Genomic DNA, 15,000 nt, shown 5'->3' with positions numbered 1-15,000 from the left:
GTCTCTGTGAGACCTTATCCCTAAAAAAACATCGTGAAGGGTGGGTGTGCCATTAGAGCTACTATTTCTTAGCCGGAGCAGGACCTTTGATATGAGAGGAATCAGAGGAAAGGCATAAATGAGACCTGTATTGCAGTGAACGAGGAAGGCATCTGGAGCAGTACTGGGAGCATATTTTGGTTTTGGTCATGGCAAATAAGTCTACTTTGGGGATTCCCCAATGCTGAAATACATTGTGGAGAACAACAGGCTCCACTTCACATTTGTGTTCCTGTTAGAATGTCCTGCTGAGGGTGTACGCTATGGTATTCTGCACACCTGGCAGGTAGACTGCTGACAAGATGCTGCTGCCATGCACCAGTTCCATAGTTTCACTGTCTCTGCGCAAAGGGATGGTGATCTCACTCCTACCTGGTGGTTTATGTAGAATATACACGCTATGTTGTCTGACGTGACTTTTATATGTTTGCTCTTGATCAATGATAGGAAATGTGAACAATCATTCCAGATGGCTCTGAGCTCCAATAGGTTGATATGTAGTGTTGATTCTAAGGGGGACCATTTGCCTTGAACCATGTGATTGTCTAGATGAGCTCCCCAGCACAGTAAGGATGTGTCTATTGTCAGTATCAATGTTGGAGGTGGTTGCATGAATGGGACCCCTGTGCAGATATCCTGCAGATCTTTCCGCCATTCAAGATGGTCTTTGACTGTCAGAGGTAGGTTGTTTTATCTGTCTCTGTTTGGTGTGTATACTGCTTTGAGTCATGCCTGAAGGCAATGCATGTGGAACCCTGCATGACTTAATTCAAAGGTGTTTGCTGTCAGGTTAGTGGAAGGCAATTTCTGGCCTGGGTCTTGGGGCTGATCTGAACAGTGTCAATTAAAATGATTAGGGTGTTGAACCTATGTAGTGAGAGGAAGGCTTTGGTTTTCACTGCATCTAAATAGGCTCCTATGAATTTTAGATGTTGCACTGGAGTTAGAGTAGATTTTTGAGTGTTCAATTGTAGTCTCAACTGCATTAATATATCTATAGTCTTTTGTGTGGCTAATAGGACGTCATTGAAGATTTGTGCCTTGAGCTGGCAGTCATCTTGATATAGACATGTCATGATTCATAATTTGCAAAGAGGAACCACTGCCACAGGTAGGATCTTCAAGAACACTCTGAATGTGGATGATAGACTGAATGGAAGCACCCTGTATTGAAAATGGTCTTGACCCAAAGTGAATCTCAGGAAACTCCTTTGAGATGGTTGAATCACAATATGAAAATAAGCATCTTGTAGTCTGAGGGCCAAGAATCAGTCTCCCTAGTTCAGAGATGGAATTATTGGAGCTAATGTAACCATTTTAAATATTCGTGCCTTTAAGTATTTGTTGAGTGACCTCAGATTCAGAATGGGTCTCCATCCTCCATTCTCCTTTTGTGTTGATTCTTTAGCACCAAGTCATGGTTCAAAAGCATAGAGATGTTCCATTCAGAGAATGAGAAAGAGGTGCTACTACATAGCAGAATAATAATGATTTGTCACATGTTTGTGCAGAAGTGGAAAAGATTCCAAATCTGGTGTGTCTCAAAACACGTTACCCCCACATCCTCTAGCCTCCCACTAGTAACAGACTACAACCTAGATCTAAAACCAAGAATTATCTCTAAGTTCAGTAAATGTACATCTTGCAGCCATAAATGCCTTTCATCAGAAGATGAACAGCAACTCCGTATTCATTCATCCTACAACAAAAAGATTCCTCAAGGGCATGGGTAGGGCCCTACCAAATTCACGGCCATGAAAAACGCAACACGGGCCATGAAATCTAGTCTCCCCCGCAGTGAAATCTGGTCTTTTGTGTGCTTTTACCCTATACTATACAGATTTCACGGGGGAGACCAATGTTTCTCAAATTGGAAGTTGCAAGATTATTTTAGGGGGGGGGGTCACAGCATTGCCACCCTTACTTCTGCACTGCCTTCAGAGCTAGGCAGCTGGAGAGCGGCAGACATTGGCTGAGGACCCAGCTCTGAAGGCAGTGTCCCGCCAGGAGCAGCGCAAAAGTAAGGGTGGCAATACCATACCATGCCACCCTTACTTCTGCGGTGCTGCCTTCAGAGCTGGGTGGCCAGACAGTGGTGACTGATGACCGAGGGCCCAGCTCTGCAGGCAGCAGCACAGAAATAAGGATGACAATACCATACCATGACATCCTTACTTCTGGGCTGCTGCTGGCAGTTGCTCTGTCTTCAGATCTGGGCTCCAGATCATCGCTGCCAGCACAAGCGCAGAAGTAAGGGTAGCAGTACCACAACCGCCCCCCCGCCCCAATAACCTTGCGACCTTCCCACAGATCCTTTTTGGGTCAGGACCCCTACAAACACACGCCATAACATTTCAGATTTAAACAGCTGAAATCATGAAATTTGCCATTTTAAAAGTCCCATGACTGTGAAATTGACCAAAATAGACTGTGAATTTGGTAGGGCCCTAGGTATGGGACACCTTTTTCCACAAATCAGATGTTCTAATCCAACATGGAACCTTAACCTGGTCTCCAAGTGCCTTGGAAAGTCTTCTTTTGAACCCCTGGTCACATGCTTGCTTATGCATCTGTCTATGAAAATGGCGTTCTTAGTGGCCATCACCTTGGCTCTGAGAATCGGGGAAATAGGAGCTCTAATGGCACCCTTCACATCATTTTTTTAGGGATGAGGTCACACAGAGACCACACCCAAAGTTCCTCCTGAAAGTGTCCTCTGCCTTCCATGTAAACTAACTTATTCACCTCCCTACCTTCTTCCCAAATCCACACCATGACCAGAGAGAAGCACTGAAATAATTGTTTTGTGTGACAAATTGATCAATAGAATGGGAAAGCAGGGTAAGAACAAGAATACTTTTGTTTTTATTTTTTGACATGAGCAAAGGAAATTCCAGGTCACTAAAATTAGTATTTTATACAATGCTACCTATGAACAAAGGTGTCTTAGTAATATGTCATTTTAGTATCTTTACAAACTACTAGTGGCCTTTTTCTTTGTTATATGATTGTACAGTTTGTAATCTAAGTCATAATGCTACAGAGTATTGCTTCTAATGTACTATTTAAGCTCCATAGAGACTGAAAGATTATACCTGTCATGCTTTGACAGCAAACTTGTTGGAACAATATAGAAGATACCACCTGACATGTTTGGAGAAAGAGACAGCAGGTTAAATTGAAGCTGGAGCATTTATATAGAGCAATCTGAAAAGAGGTTTGATCATTTGCAGCAGATGTGCTATGTGATGGATAGATTACTGATGTCTGTAATACAGCACATAATTCAGTGGTGTGCGATTGATTCCACTTATTAGCTTGGGTTTAACATACCATGATCCAAGTTTGCAAGAGAAATATGTGAGCTTTAATTTACAGATAGGGTTCAGGTGACAGAACATCTCTGGCAATGCAGGTTATGTGTTTCAAGTGGAGTTTGCTAATAACTCTTTGATTCCTTGTGTTGACAATAAAGAAATCATGACCCAAACTAACAACATCTAGAAGAAAACGAATAATTCAAAGAGACTGGTACCTTGCTGTATTTTCTCTGTGATTAAGAAAAGCTTTCATTAACTAGATCAATGTTAAAATGGAGATAATTCAGCGGTGTTGATTTGAGCCTCTAGATTATGCTAGTGCACACACACATACATTCACAAATACATACAAAGCCTTTTATTTTGTGAGCTTACTTTGCTAAACCTCCTGTGGTGAGCTTGGAACATTATTATTGTGTAATACCATAATAACTATTAAAACTGACCTAAAACTGTACATGAGATTTTAATTGTAATTTTACTTTCAATATTCCCATATTGGGTATAAATATTTATAGGAAAATCCTTTTTCTCTTATTTCTAAACGCTTAAAAGTGAAGTCTCAATCCCTGCAACATTGTATCATAATATGCTCCGTATTGATAACTACTGTATACACTTTAATGCACTGATTCACGAAAACTGCCTGAGTTGCCCTGAAGCTGCTACTGTAACCCTAGTCCCAATCAGCCCAAAGAAGAGGGGGAAAACAGAGTAATCCCCAGTCCTGGGGCTGCAAGCGGAGATCACCCAGAAATGTGTTCCATCCTATGTAGGAAATGTTTCACCCTTGTGCAGCCCCAACAAATCATCCCCCTGCTGTTTACAGTGGAACTGCATTGTTTCCTCAACAAAAAATGGGAACAGAAGAATGTACAGAAACTATTATTTGTAGAAGAGAAGGCCTAATTTGGGCCTTATTCTAACAAGGTCAAAGACAAACATCAATTAATTAGGAACTGGATTGTGGCTTTGGAAGGTCTTTTTGGTAAAATTGAGTTATGTTTAGTGCTGTAGCTGTTATAGTGTTCCAGAAACTTCCTCCCCCTCCTCAAAGCAAAATATTCTATTTACCTTTGCCAGATGTGGCTGGCAGGACCAATGCTGATCTGCAGTATTAAGACAACAAAAGTATTTGCTTTACAATGTCAGTTCTTTCCATGATAGAGCTAGCTGATGACTTAATGTTGGTTAACTGAAGGTTGACGGAGGTAGCAGATCATGGAGATATTCACTGTAATAAGAAATGAATAAAGATTGTTTTGGAATTTCTATCACATAATGGAAACTTAAAAACACAACAAACCTTTGTGGAAGACAGTCTTTGAAAACAAATTAACTTACCAACCAGGCATTGTCTTGAGGGAACCTAACGCATCGCTGGCTAGGAATCAGCAGAGACATCCGCAGAATGTAAACCTCCTGGTTGGTAGGTGAGTATAGTAACAACATTTGTGATCACATCATTAGTGTCAGAACATGACATGCATATTTATCCTGCATTAGAGCCTTCTGTTTTTGTAATCTCTTCTTTGTGAAAAATAAGTACAGAGACACGCAGTGGTGCCAATTATAGCTGGAAAACCAGCCAAGTTGAAAAATTCTTCTTTTTCAATCCCTTGCTGGTTGAAAATCACAGGAAGCTGAAGATGTATACAAATAAAATAAAGATCGGTAACGGAGAGGGCATTAGGCAAGGGAAAACTGTTCCTGGATCAGTACCAAGAATGGGGTATGATACGCATTGATTGATAAAAACCAAAAATAGTGTCTCCTCCTTGACTGGATGACTGAAACTTTACAAACACGGACAAGCACTTCCTCGGCATATCTTTTTTCTCTGTGAATACCCTTGTTTACATGACAAACAGCTACTCTGAAAACACTGCTGTGGAGAAACACCTGTTTGCACCGTTTTTTCCAGAGAAGAGTGAACATGGTGAAAGTCAGAAACAGAATGCATGTTCACCATTCTTGTTTTGCACTATTCAGTCATATCTAGAAGGAGTAGAGGATATTTTTATTACCCTCCACACACATGTAATTCCGCTGATTGATTTCTGCACCAGCACATTCGTGGTCTCTGTGGGCAAAATTTTGTCCTCAGATGAGTGCACAGAGCTTTGAAATATGGCAGTGAGAGCCATGTGTATGTATCCAAGAGTAGAATTTGGCCTGATGACAGCAAGTTTACCACTAAAGATTTATTAGAATTCACAATCAAGTTTTGCCAATATTTAGAACTAGTAATCAATAACTCAAGTCATGCATTTTGTAAACCTTTAAGAATTAAATCTAGGCACAAAATGGAATTTTGTATGTGGGAAGCAAAAGATTATAACTTGTATCTTTGTCACAGGTGTTCAACAGAAAGGGTTCTCTTGTGATGCAAAGGGACAGAGAACTCTCTAGGCCAATTTCTGAAAAGGGTATTTGATGCTTACACAAGTTAAGGAGCAGCATTACCTACAACCAAACAGTGTGGTGAGGAACTGTGCATAGTTCTTCATGTTACTCTGCCAAAGCACCTCTGGTTTTGTCTTCTTTCATTACAGTGGCTGAGCCCCATTTGAACACAGACACTTCAATTATGTCAAACTGTGCAGTAGTTTTCTGAGGACAAATATTCACTAGGATGAAACAACTAAACTGTTTTTCACTTGCAAATCATAATAGGATTTAAATGCTTTAAATTCTAAGCTGAAAGTTGAGTGCACTAATTCATAGGGCAAACACTGGCACTGTCAATAAAATGTTTATAGGTAATGACATCACCATTCTTTGCCATATTTAAAAAAAATAAAAATAAAACAGAAAGGAGAATAAATAACAACAAGGGACAGAACAGAAAGGTATTTGGGAGAAAGAGAGGCTATTATGGACTAAATAGAAAGTTGCCTTAGTATTACTTATGTGATATTTAATCAGATTTCTAAAGTACCCATCAAAGTCTTCAGCTTTGAGTGTCAAATGTTGAAACTATGTCGAGGGATAAGAGTCTTGCTTCTTGCCAGCCTTTTGGTGGAAAACTTTTAACAACATTTTTGAAGAGTATGTGCGGGAAGCTCAAATTATGGTTTTGTCACTAACAAAGACGTCAATAAAAAAAGTGTATTTCATGCTAAATGAAATCCAGTGAACACCCAAAACGGTAGTACACTTTATTTGCAAAAGGCCCACAACCCTTTAAAAACCTGCACATATGGTAGGAAATTTTCAGAAGATTAGCTTCCTTATTTGCATCTGACAAATTGATGTACATAAATTTGAGTACTTGCACCTTTCTTTACCTAATTATAGGTGCAAACTATTTGTCAAGTTCCTCCCCCACTCTGAACTCTAGGGTACAGATGTGGGGACCTGCATGAAAAACCTCCTAAGCTTATCTTTACCAGCTTAGGTCAAAACTTCCCCAAGGTACAAAATATTCCACCCATCGTCCTTGGATTGGCCGCTACCACCACCAAACTAATACTGGTTACTGCGGAAGAGCTGTTTGGACGTGTCTTTCCCCCCAAAATACTTCCCAAAACCTTGCACCCCACTTCCTGGACAAGGTTTGGTAAAAAGCCTCACCAATTTGCCTAGGTGACTACAGACCCAGACCCTTGGATCGTAAGAACAATGAACAATCCTCCCAACACTTGCACCCCCCCTTTCCTGGGAAATGTTGGATAAAAAGCCTCACCAATTTGCATAGGTGACCACAGACCCAAACCCTTGGATCTGAGAACAATGAAAAAGCATTCAGTTTTTTACAAGAAGACTTTTAATAAAAATAGAAGTAAATAGAAATAAAGAAATCCCCCCTGTAAAATCAGGATGGTAGATATCTTACAGCGTAATTAGATTCAAAAACATAGAGAACCCCTCTAGGCAAAACCTTAAGTTACAAAAAAGATACACAGACAGAAATAGTTATTCTATTCAGCACAATTCTTTTCTCAGCCATTTAAAGAAATCATAATCTAACACATGCCTAGCTAGATTACTTACTAAAAGTTCTAAGACTCCATTCCTGGTCTATCCCCGGCAGAAAACTAGCATATAGACAGACACACAGACCCTTTGTTTCTCTCCCTCCTCCCAGCTTTTGAAAGTATCTTGTCTCCTCATTGGTCATTTTGGTCAGGTGCCAGCGCGGTTACCTTTAGCTTCTTAACCCTTTACAGGTGAGAGGAGCTTTCCCCTGGCCAGGAGGGATTTCAAAGGGGTTTACCCTTCCCTTTATATTTATGATACCATGCAATTACAGGCAAAAGTATTTAGACTTGCCCTGCGCTGTTCATTCTGCAGGCACAAAAGAGCTAACCCAAGTTGTCTAACCATTTATTTTTTTAGCAAACTTCCTCCATTGTACAATGCAGTACATACTGAAGGCACTATATAAATAATGAAAAATAATTAAAGCCTTACTACTCATACTGTGTTCAAATGAATATGCTAGACAGAGATTGGTGCATATTATTCCATAGTGAACACAATATACAAAGGAACTATATGTTTTCTATACAATACAATGTTCTGAGACACGGCACGTGCCTGAGAATGTGGTGGTACATTGCTGTCTTTGAAGTGTTACACCTGAGGTGTGATACCAACTGGGATTTGCAAAGACTTTGTGTTGTTCTTCTCCAACTGATGAGGGCAGGATAATGTACAGTTGTCTCTCTATTCCTTCATTATAAAGAGTCAAAATAATTTCCTTTGACTTACAGTCAACACATCTGATTAGTAGTAGCATAATGTAGTCCCCTTGCAAATAATCAACCAGTTATATCCTTGAATATCTAAAAGAGGAAGTGTAAAGTGATTTTGATTCAACTTACTCTGTGTGTGAAAAGTATTACCGAGGAGATGGAGGGTACAGTAAGTGAAGACAATCTCACATATTCACATATGTCAAAAAAGATCAGACAAGCCTTACAGTATAACATCTAAACTACAGACAATAGCTATCCCTGAGAAGTTATACTACCTAGGGAGTATATAGCAGTACTCTTTTGGTTTTCATTGACAAAACGGCACAGTGGTAGGGAATTTCCTAGACACATGACAAGCCTCCTCCACACCCCAAACTGGAAGTCTTCAGAGTAACCTTGCACCGCTGACCTCTTCTGCTGAATCAGTGTCCAGTGTTCTCAAGGACTCAACCAAGAGAAGCTTGCCATGACACTGCAACCTGGGACTATCAAGTTGCAAACCACTGAGTGCCACTGTAAACTGAGCGATGTAGAGAAAAACGCTGGGGAGGGGCACAGGGACTGAATTACAATAATTTTTAACAGTATAAAGGAAAACAAATATTTAGATTCTCTTAAATATTTTGGATTAATTTTTGAAAAATGCTGAAGAAGAAAGAACGAGTGACAACTACATGGAATCTGCTTTAAATATTTACCGCAAGGCCAAAAACAAAGAAAAAAATCACCCAGCCCTTGGCAAAAGCAATGCTGACACTGTAGAATCTGCTCTGTGCTATTTGCATAAGTATTACAACTATCTAATAGGAAATTCACTTCTTGAACAAACTAACCAAATCACATAATTTAATGAAAGCAGAACTTTACATCAGTACAAAAACAGACACACAATGTAAACCAGTTGTAAAACAGATACAAACATAATTCTGATTTTATCCTCTTATTTGCCAGCCTCAGAGACAAGGATAATGGAGCATAGTAAGTATGGCATATTTGAAACTGAATCATGTTTTAATTTCATGTCATAGTTTTAATTTCATCACAAAGTTAGGGACACATGAATCCAATTCCTTCTAATACCTCAGATAATGCTTTTATTACTCTCACATACAGACCTCCTATTCTGAGAAACATTTTCTATAGCAAACTACAGTAAATTCACATATGTAAAATGAACCCCACTGGGGGAGAAATAATTAGCTTACCATAGGAGGTTATGGAGCAGGGGTCAGATCTGTGTAATTTAGAAGCAAGACTGTGGAATTCTAGGTACTAGTAGGTTGAGCAATTTTTGAAACTTTTAACTGGTGAAATGACGTTCACGGAAGTTAGGTTAATAGAAGCCCTGTAGTCCTTGAGTTCATGCAACATTTAACAGCCCCTCCCATCAAATAAGTAAAGAACCTCACACTCTGCCAGAAACACCATTTCTTCTCCACAGAGCATATTTTCTCCATGCAAATGACAGATAGAAAAAAAAAATCAAGCCTGAACAAGTGGTGGAATAAGCTAAAAGGATTTTACTTTTTTAAAATCTTCTCTAGTCGTCTTATATTTTTTATTTGGGGTTTCCTACATGCTAATACAATATCCCACAGTGTATTACATTTTAAAATTTAGCATACCATATAACAAGCATGGCCAGCGTGATGCCTGCTGCCTAAATGAGACATAAGGAGTTCTACAGTGCAGCCTCCCACATTCTAATGCAAAGGTGGGGGACACATGAGACTACAGGTGCCATCATGCATTGATCAAGATGGAACTTGGTATGGTGTTCTTGATGTCCCTTCCAGCCCTCCATTTCTAAGACTGTATGATCTGAAGTCAGCAAGGAAGACATATTGCAAATGAAGTGACTAAGCTCTGCTTCACTTTGTGTTAGTTGGAGGCCCCGCTGATCCTGCAAAGCCCTGAGCATTTTTTCTTGAGTGGTGTTCAGAACTCTAAATTCTCACTTGTGTCAATGGGAACTAGGGGCACTCAGCACCTCTCATGTGGTGCTCAGCAGCTTGCAGGGTTGAACCCTAATTGCATCTGCCAGCTCCTAGCAAGTTGCCAATGTGATCTCTGTAAGGCAAAGTTTCACTCATATATTCAAAAATATTAAGATTTTGGATTTCTTCCTAATAATTGCTCATACCTTTCATTATACTACAAACAGAGCAGTCCCCGCAGGTTAGGAACTGAGCTAATATTTCCTGACCATTAAACCTGAGCGAATGGCTTCAATTTTAGATAACATTTATAATAACAAATGAAAAAAAATCATTTACCTCACACAGAATTGAATTATTTTTTAAAAAATTCAATATGCTTTTTAAGCTATTACATCTTTTAAGAACTGAGGGTCCATTTACCAATTGCCATTGTCAGTCACGCCTGTTTTGCAGACTGGTCTACCACACAGCTTTTTCAAAGACAAAAACATTAAGCAAAAATGACATCAGTATTGTAAAATCTAAGAATAATGTACAGCACTGATATGCTCAAACTCCATGCATTTAAATTCAGTTGTATGATCATTTATGTTGATCATGTCTTCAGACTTAACATAAAGAAAAGGAGTACTTGTGGCACCTTAGAGACTAACCAATTTATTTGAGCATAAGCTTTCGTGAGCTACAGCTCACTTCATCGGATGCATAGAGCCTTAGAGTTGCTCATGCCAAGCCACTGGCCAGGTGGCCTGGGCATGAGGAGGGAGCAGGACCTTGTCAGATGCTCATCTGATGCTCCTGGAAGTATGCATCCGATGAAGTGAGCTGTAGCTCACGAAACCTTATGCTCAAATAAATTGGTTAGTCTCTAAGGTGCCACAAGTACTCCTTTTCTTTTTGCAAATACAGACTAACACGGCTGTTACTCTGAAACCTGAGATTTAATATACTCACCCCTAACAAGAAGTTCTGCCTCATCTGACACACTGTCTGCTGTGGTCTGTATCCTGCAGCCATATCTCCCAGCATGCATCAGAAGGATGTTCCTGATCATTAAATCTGCAGAGGATGCTTGCTGAAAGAGGGATGAAGTACAAGTTTAAAATGTTTCAGATCTGCCCCCTTCAAGGTGGTTTATAGGCACTTTGCATATTGTGGCAAAGTCCCCTTTGCAGGTTTTGCAGTTTATATTAAAATAATTTTCAGAATACTAACTCCCTGTTTTAAGGAATGCAGGGGGAAGTGCTTTTAATAAAATTATCAACAGAGATTAAAGGGCAGGATTTTTTATTTGTAATATACTTAGTAAATAACTAAAGAAAAACCTTTGCATTGCTTAAGAAATAATTACCCACGCATGCTTGCATGCAGAGAGAAATGCTTTCCAAATGGACAATAAATAGCAAATTTATTAACTAAACCAAAACTCTCTGGCCTGAGCAATGGCATTAATTGCAGTTGCTGGCTGTTTTGGAAGGAGACCAAGTTAGCTGGAAAAGTTAGTGATGATTAATATTTTGGTCAGTAGGGGGAAATTAACAAAATCTTGAATAAGACAATGCAAGAGATTCCCTGTCTCCCACCCCGCCCCTTTAGAATTTGTATGTACTTCCAGCTGAAATGTGCACTCCTCTGATGTCTGTAAATAAAGAACATGGAGTAGTGGGAGTCCCAGCTTTTGCTCATTAGGATTGAGGTCAACAGTGATCAGTGTGCTCACTAACTGTGACTGGAAAAGGGCAAGAAGATGCCGGTACAACTGCCCTTTGAAGTATGAACAGCTGTGTCTGAGAATTGCAATGTTATTTAATAAATTCAAATGATTGTTCTAGGCTTCTGGATGCACCAGACCACAGCCACACCCAAAGTCTGTTGAAGTAGATAGGAGCTGTTCCATTGGCTTCAGTAGGCATTAGAAATCAGACCTCTACACATTAATGACTTAACACATTAATGACTTAGTTTCTTTGCTTCTCAGCTTGGGGAAGGGATATTCTCTTTGGGGGAAGTCACCCATATCAGGAGGCCAGCATACCATTTAAATCCCATTTTTTGTGTGTGCTTAAAGTATGTGCATATGTGACTAGCACCTGTTTACAAGAGTTCTTTTGCTGAATTTATTTTAGATTATGACAGCAAAACTTCCAAACTCTGTCCCGACTAGGTTTCCATTTCATAATCAGCAGAGAAGTTGTACAACACAAGTATAGAAACATACTATTCTAATGGTGGTAGTGTAACCCCAAATTTCCCCTTATTAATAATAAGAATGATCTTATATTTTATTTATTTGAGCATAAGCTTTTGTGAGCTACAGCTCACTTCATCGGATGCATGCTGTAGCTCACGAAAGCTTATGCTCAAATAAATTGGTTAGTCTCTAAGGTGCCACAAGTACTCCTTTTCTTTTTGCAAATACAGACTAACACAGCTGTTACTCTGAAACCTTATATTTTATAATGCCTTTCATCTAAACAGGGCTTTGCAAACTCTACTGCTTGTACAAACTATACAGTAAGATAACAAACAAAATTTGCCCCCATGCTAGGAGCCAGCACAATGCCTATATACCTCTGAAATCCAACACTGAAGGCCTAGATGGGACCTTAGTGGTGCAGAGACCTCAAGCTGGTCCTCTATTAAGAGATGCTGAGTGCTCTAAATTACTACTGTTGCCACTGAGAGGTGGGAATAAGTCTATTTTGAATGTGCAGAGGAATGCTAATAAAGAGGCCCTGTGTTAAGTATAGGGATGAATTTCATCCTTAAACCTTGGCTACACATAGCTTTTATACTAATTTAATTATTTCATTTAGGGATGTGATTTTCTGAGGAAATAGTTTAATTGGCACCACCCCTAGTGTGGAAGCAGTATAGTTTGTACTAGTATATATCAGTACAGTTAACACAATGCAATTTTTATGTGTTGACAACCCTTATGTAGTACTGTAATGCAACCACTTCTGGGTGGCAATTGGTTAAAAAGGAAATACGCTGCAACACAACAAAACAAGCGAGGCAGTTAAGCGTCGCATATCCAATTTGAACTACGGGGCAAATTAATTAGAGCTGTGCAGGAACCAGACTTTCTGCTTTACAGGAAATTCATGATTTTGAATTTTGATTTCACTCCTAATCTGCAACTAACATCATATTTGAAATTTTCCATAAAGCAACATTTTTGAAGAAAAAATATTGGGGGTAAATTAAAACATTTCATTTTGATAAAATCTAAATTTTTCATGTTGATACTGACTTTTAAAAATGTTATATTATAAATTATAATCTAAAATGAAGTCAATTTGAAACAAAAAAATTAAAACATTTTGTTCTGATAAGGACCTTTTCAAAACTCTTTGTTTCAACTTTTTCTTCAAAGTTAAATTTTGTCAAAACTGATGTGCCCATGAAAAGTTTCGATTTTCACGAATCAGCATTTTCCAGTGGAAAACTGTTCTACTATAATAGGTTTTACACTCCTGGAATCATAGTCAATTCTTAGCATCTAATCCCTGATTAAAAAACAATAGGCTTTCTAAGCTATCTCCCACAAAAGGTCTAATTTGTGAGGCGTTCCTCTGTGATGGGAATATAAATTAGATGCAGATCTGGTGCAAAGCATCATGAACAGTGCAAAATGTGCATACAGTGCTTCCTCAACATAATTTCAAGAAAGGAATAGACCGCATTATCACTGGAAAGTGACCATATAATGAGGACAAAGCAGATATGAACAGAAATTGTAAGAGATGATTGTGGTTTCGTGTGTCAGAGACTACAGATAGGCATTGGTTAGGATCTGATCTTCCAGGAATAGGTAGGCAGCTGATTCCTTTTCCAGTCTGCTGCCAATTTCCCAACCACAGCTTGAGTGAACATACTTGGCAATGCAGCCATCATATAAAACCCCTCAGTGGTTTGTTTTAAAATGTCATCTCTGTCACCCAATGGTAGCTTACACACATGCTAGGTGACACCTTGTATATATTTTTGGCTAGACCTCAGTGTTTGTTGTGCTGTGTATATATATTTTTTTCCTCTTTAGCACGTTAGCAACCCATGGTTAACAGAATACACTGTTTTACCAATAGGGTAAACTAACCCTAAGACCATGGATAAAAATTTAGGCATTTCTACCTTCTGGTCCCATGTTCAATTCAAGCTGGTTCTCCCTATTTAGATTCTTGTGCAGACTCCAATCTCTGTGGTATCCAAGCACTTACCAAGAGCTTAGCTACGATGGTGATGGTATCTGTCGTTCAGTTCTGCAACACCTAAGCATGGATGTACCCATTAATCAACATTTATAATATTTGATTGTTCTATCTTCATGATCCATGATTCAAAGATGATCACAAGGCATGGCTAGAAAGAAAATCCCTCCTCTATAATACTGTTATTTGTATTATGGTAGCTCTTAGGAATCCCAAAAAAGGATCAGTACTATGTGCTGTACAGACAAATAACAAAGATGTCAATCTCCTTCCCCAGAGAGTTAACAACCTACATGTCAGAAAGGCCACAACCGGTGGATGAAACAGAAAAACTGGGTGAGGGGGTAAGTTGGAGGATGAGGTAAAGATACATCAGATATAACAATGTGCCTCTTCTCTAATCAATTCCAAATAAGAATGATTTGCACGCCCCAAAACCAGAGGTAGGTTTTCAAATTTAGGAATTAAAATTTAGGTAAGAATTTAAAATAGGAAAAGGCAATTTTGTCAGGGTTTTTCCCCCTGCATGGGGCCAGCAAAGGAGAAAGTGTGAAGATGTTGTTTGTTGGAGAAGTGGGCAGGTGGGTGACAGAGTGGATGCCATTAGTACCAGAGATAATGCAGGAGTGAATGCTACAATAAACTAGTAGATCTGATAATAGAAAGTTATGGTATTTTATGGCATTTTTCCTTCTGAAGTATCTGACACTGCTGGAGAAAGGATACTGGAATGCATAGACCAATCATCTGGCCAGGTACAATTCAGAAATTCTACATTCTAAAT

The 15,000-nt window shown here is 39.1% G+C and overlaps 1 protein-coding gene across 3 annotated transcripts in view; it reads right to left on the bottom strand.

Annotated features, from left to right (window-relative positions):
• CNTN5 (contactin 5) overlaps nt 1–15,000 on the bottom strand; it is a 975,836-nt gene that overhangs the window by 62,846 nt on the left and 897,990 nt on the right. For all 3 annotated transcript variants that reach the window (XM_073337877.1, XM_073337885.1, XM_073337894.1), the window contains one exon: nt 10,957–11,077. In XM_073337877.1, the coding sequence (XP_073193978.1) occupies nt 10,957–11,077 (121 nt within the window). The remainder of the gene's footprint in view (nt 1–10,956; nt 11,078–15,000) is intronic.

This window comes from Lepidochelys kempii, chromosome 1 (genome assembly GCF_965140265.1).
Source record: "Lepidochelys kempii isolate rLepKem1 chromosome 1, rLepKem1.hap2, whole genome shotgun sequence".
NCBI classification, from domain to species: domain Eukaryota; kingdom Metazoa; phylum Chordata; order Testudines; family Cheloniidae; genus Lepidochelys; species Lepidochelys kempii.
This window is presented reverse-complemented; position numbering and strand designations above follow the sequence as displayed.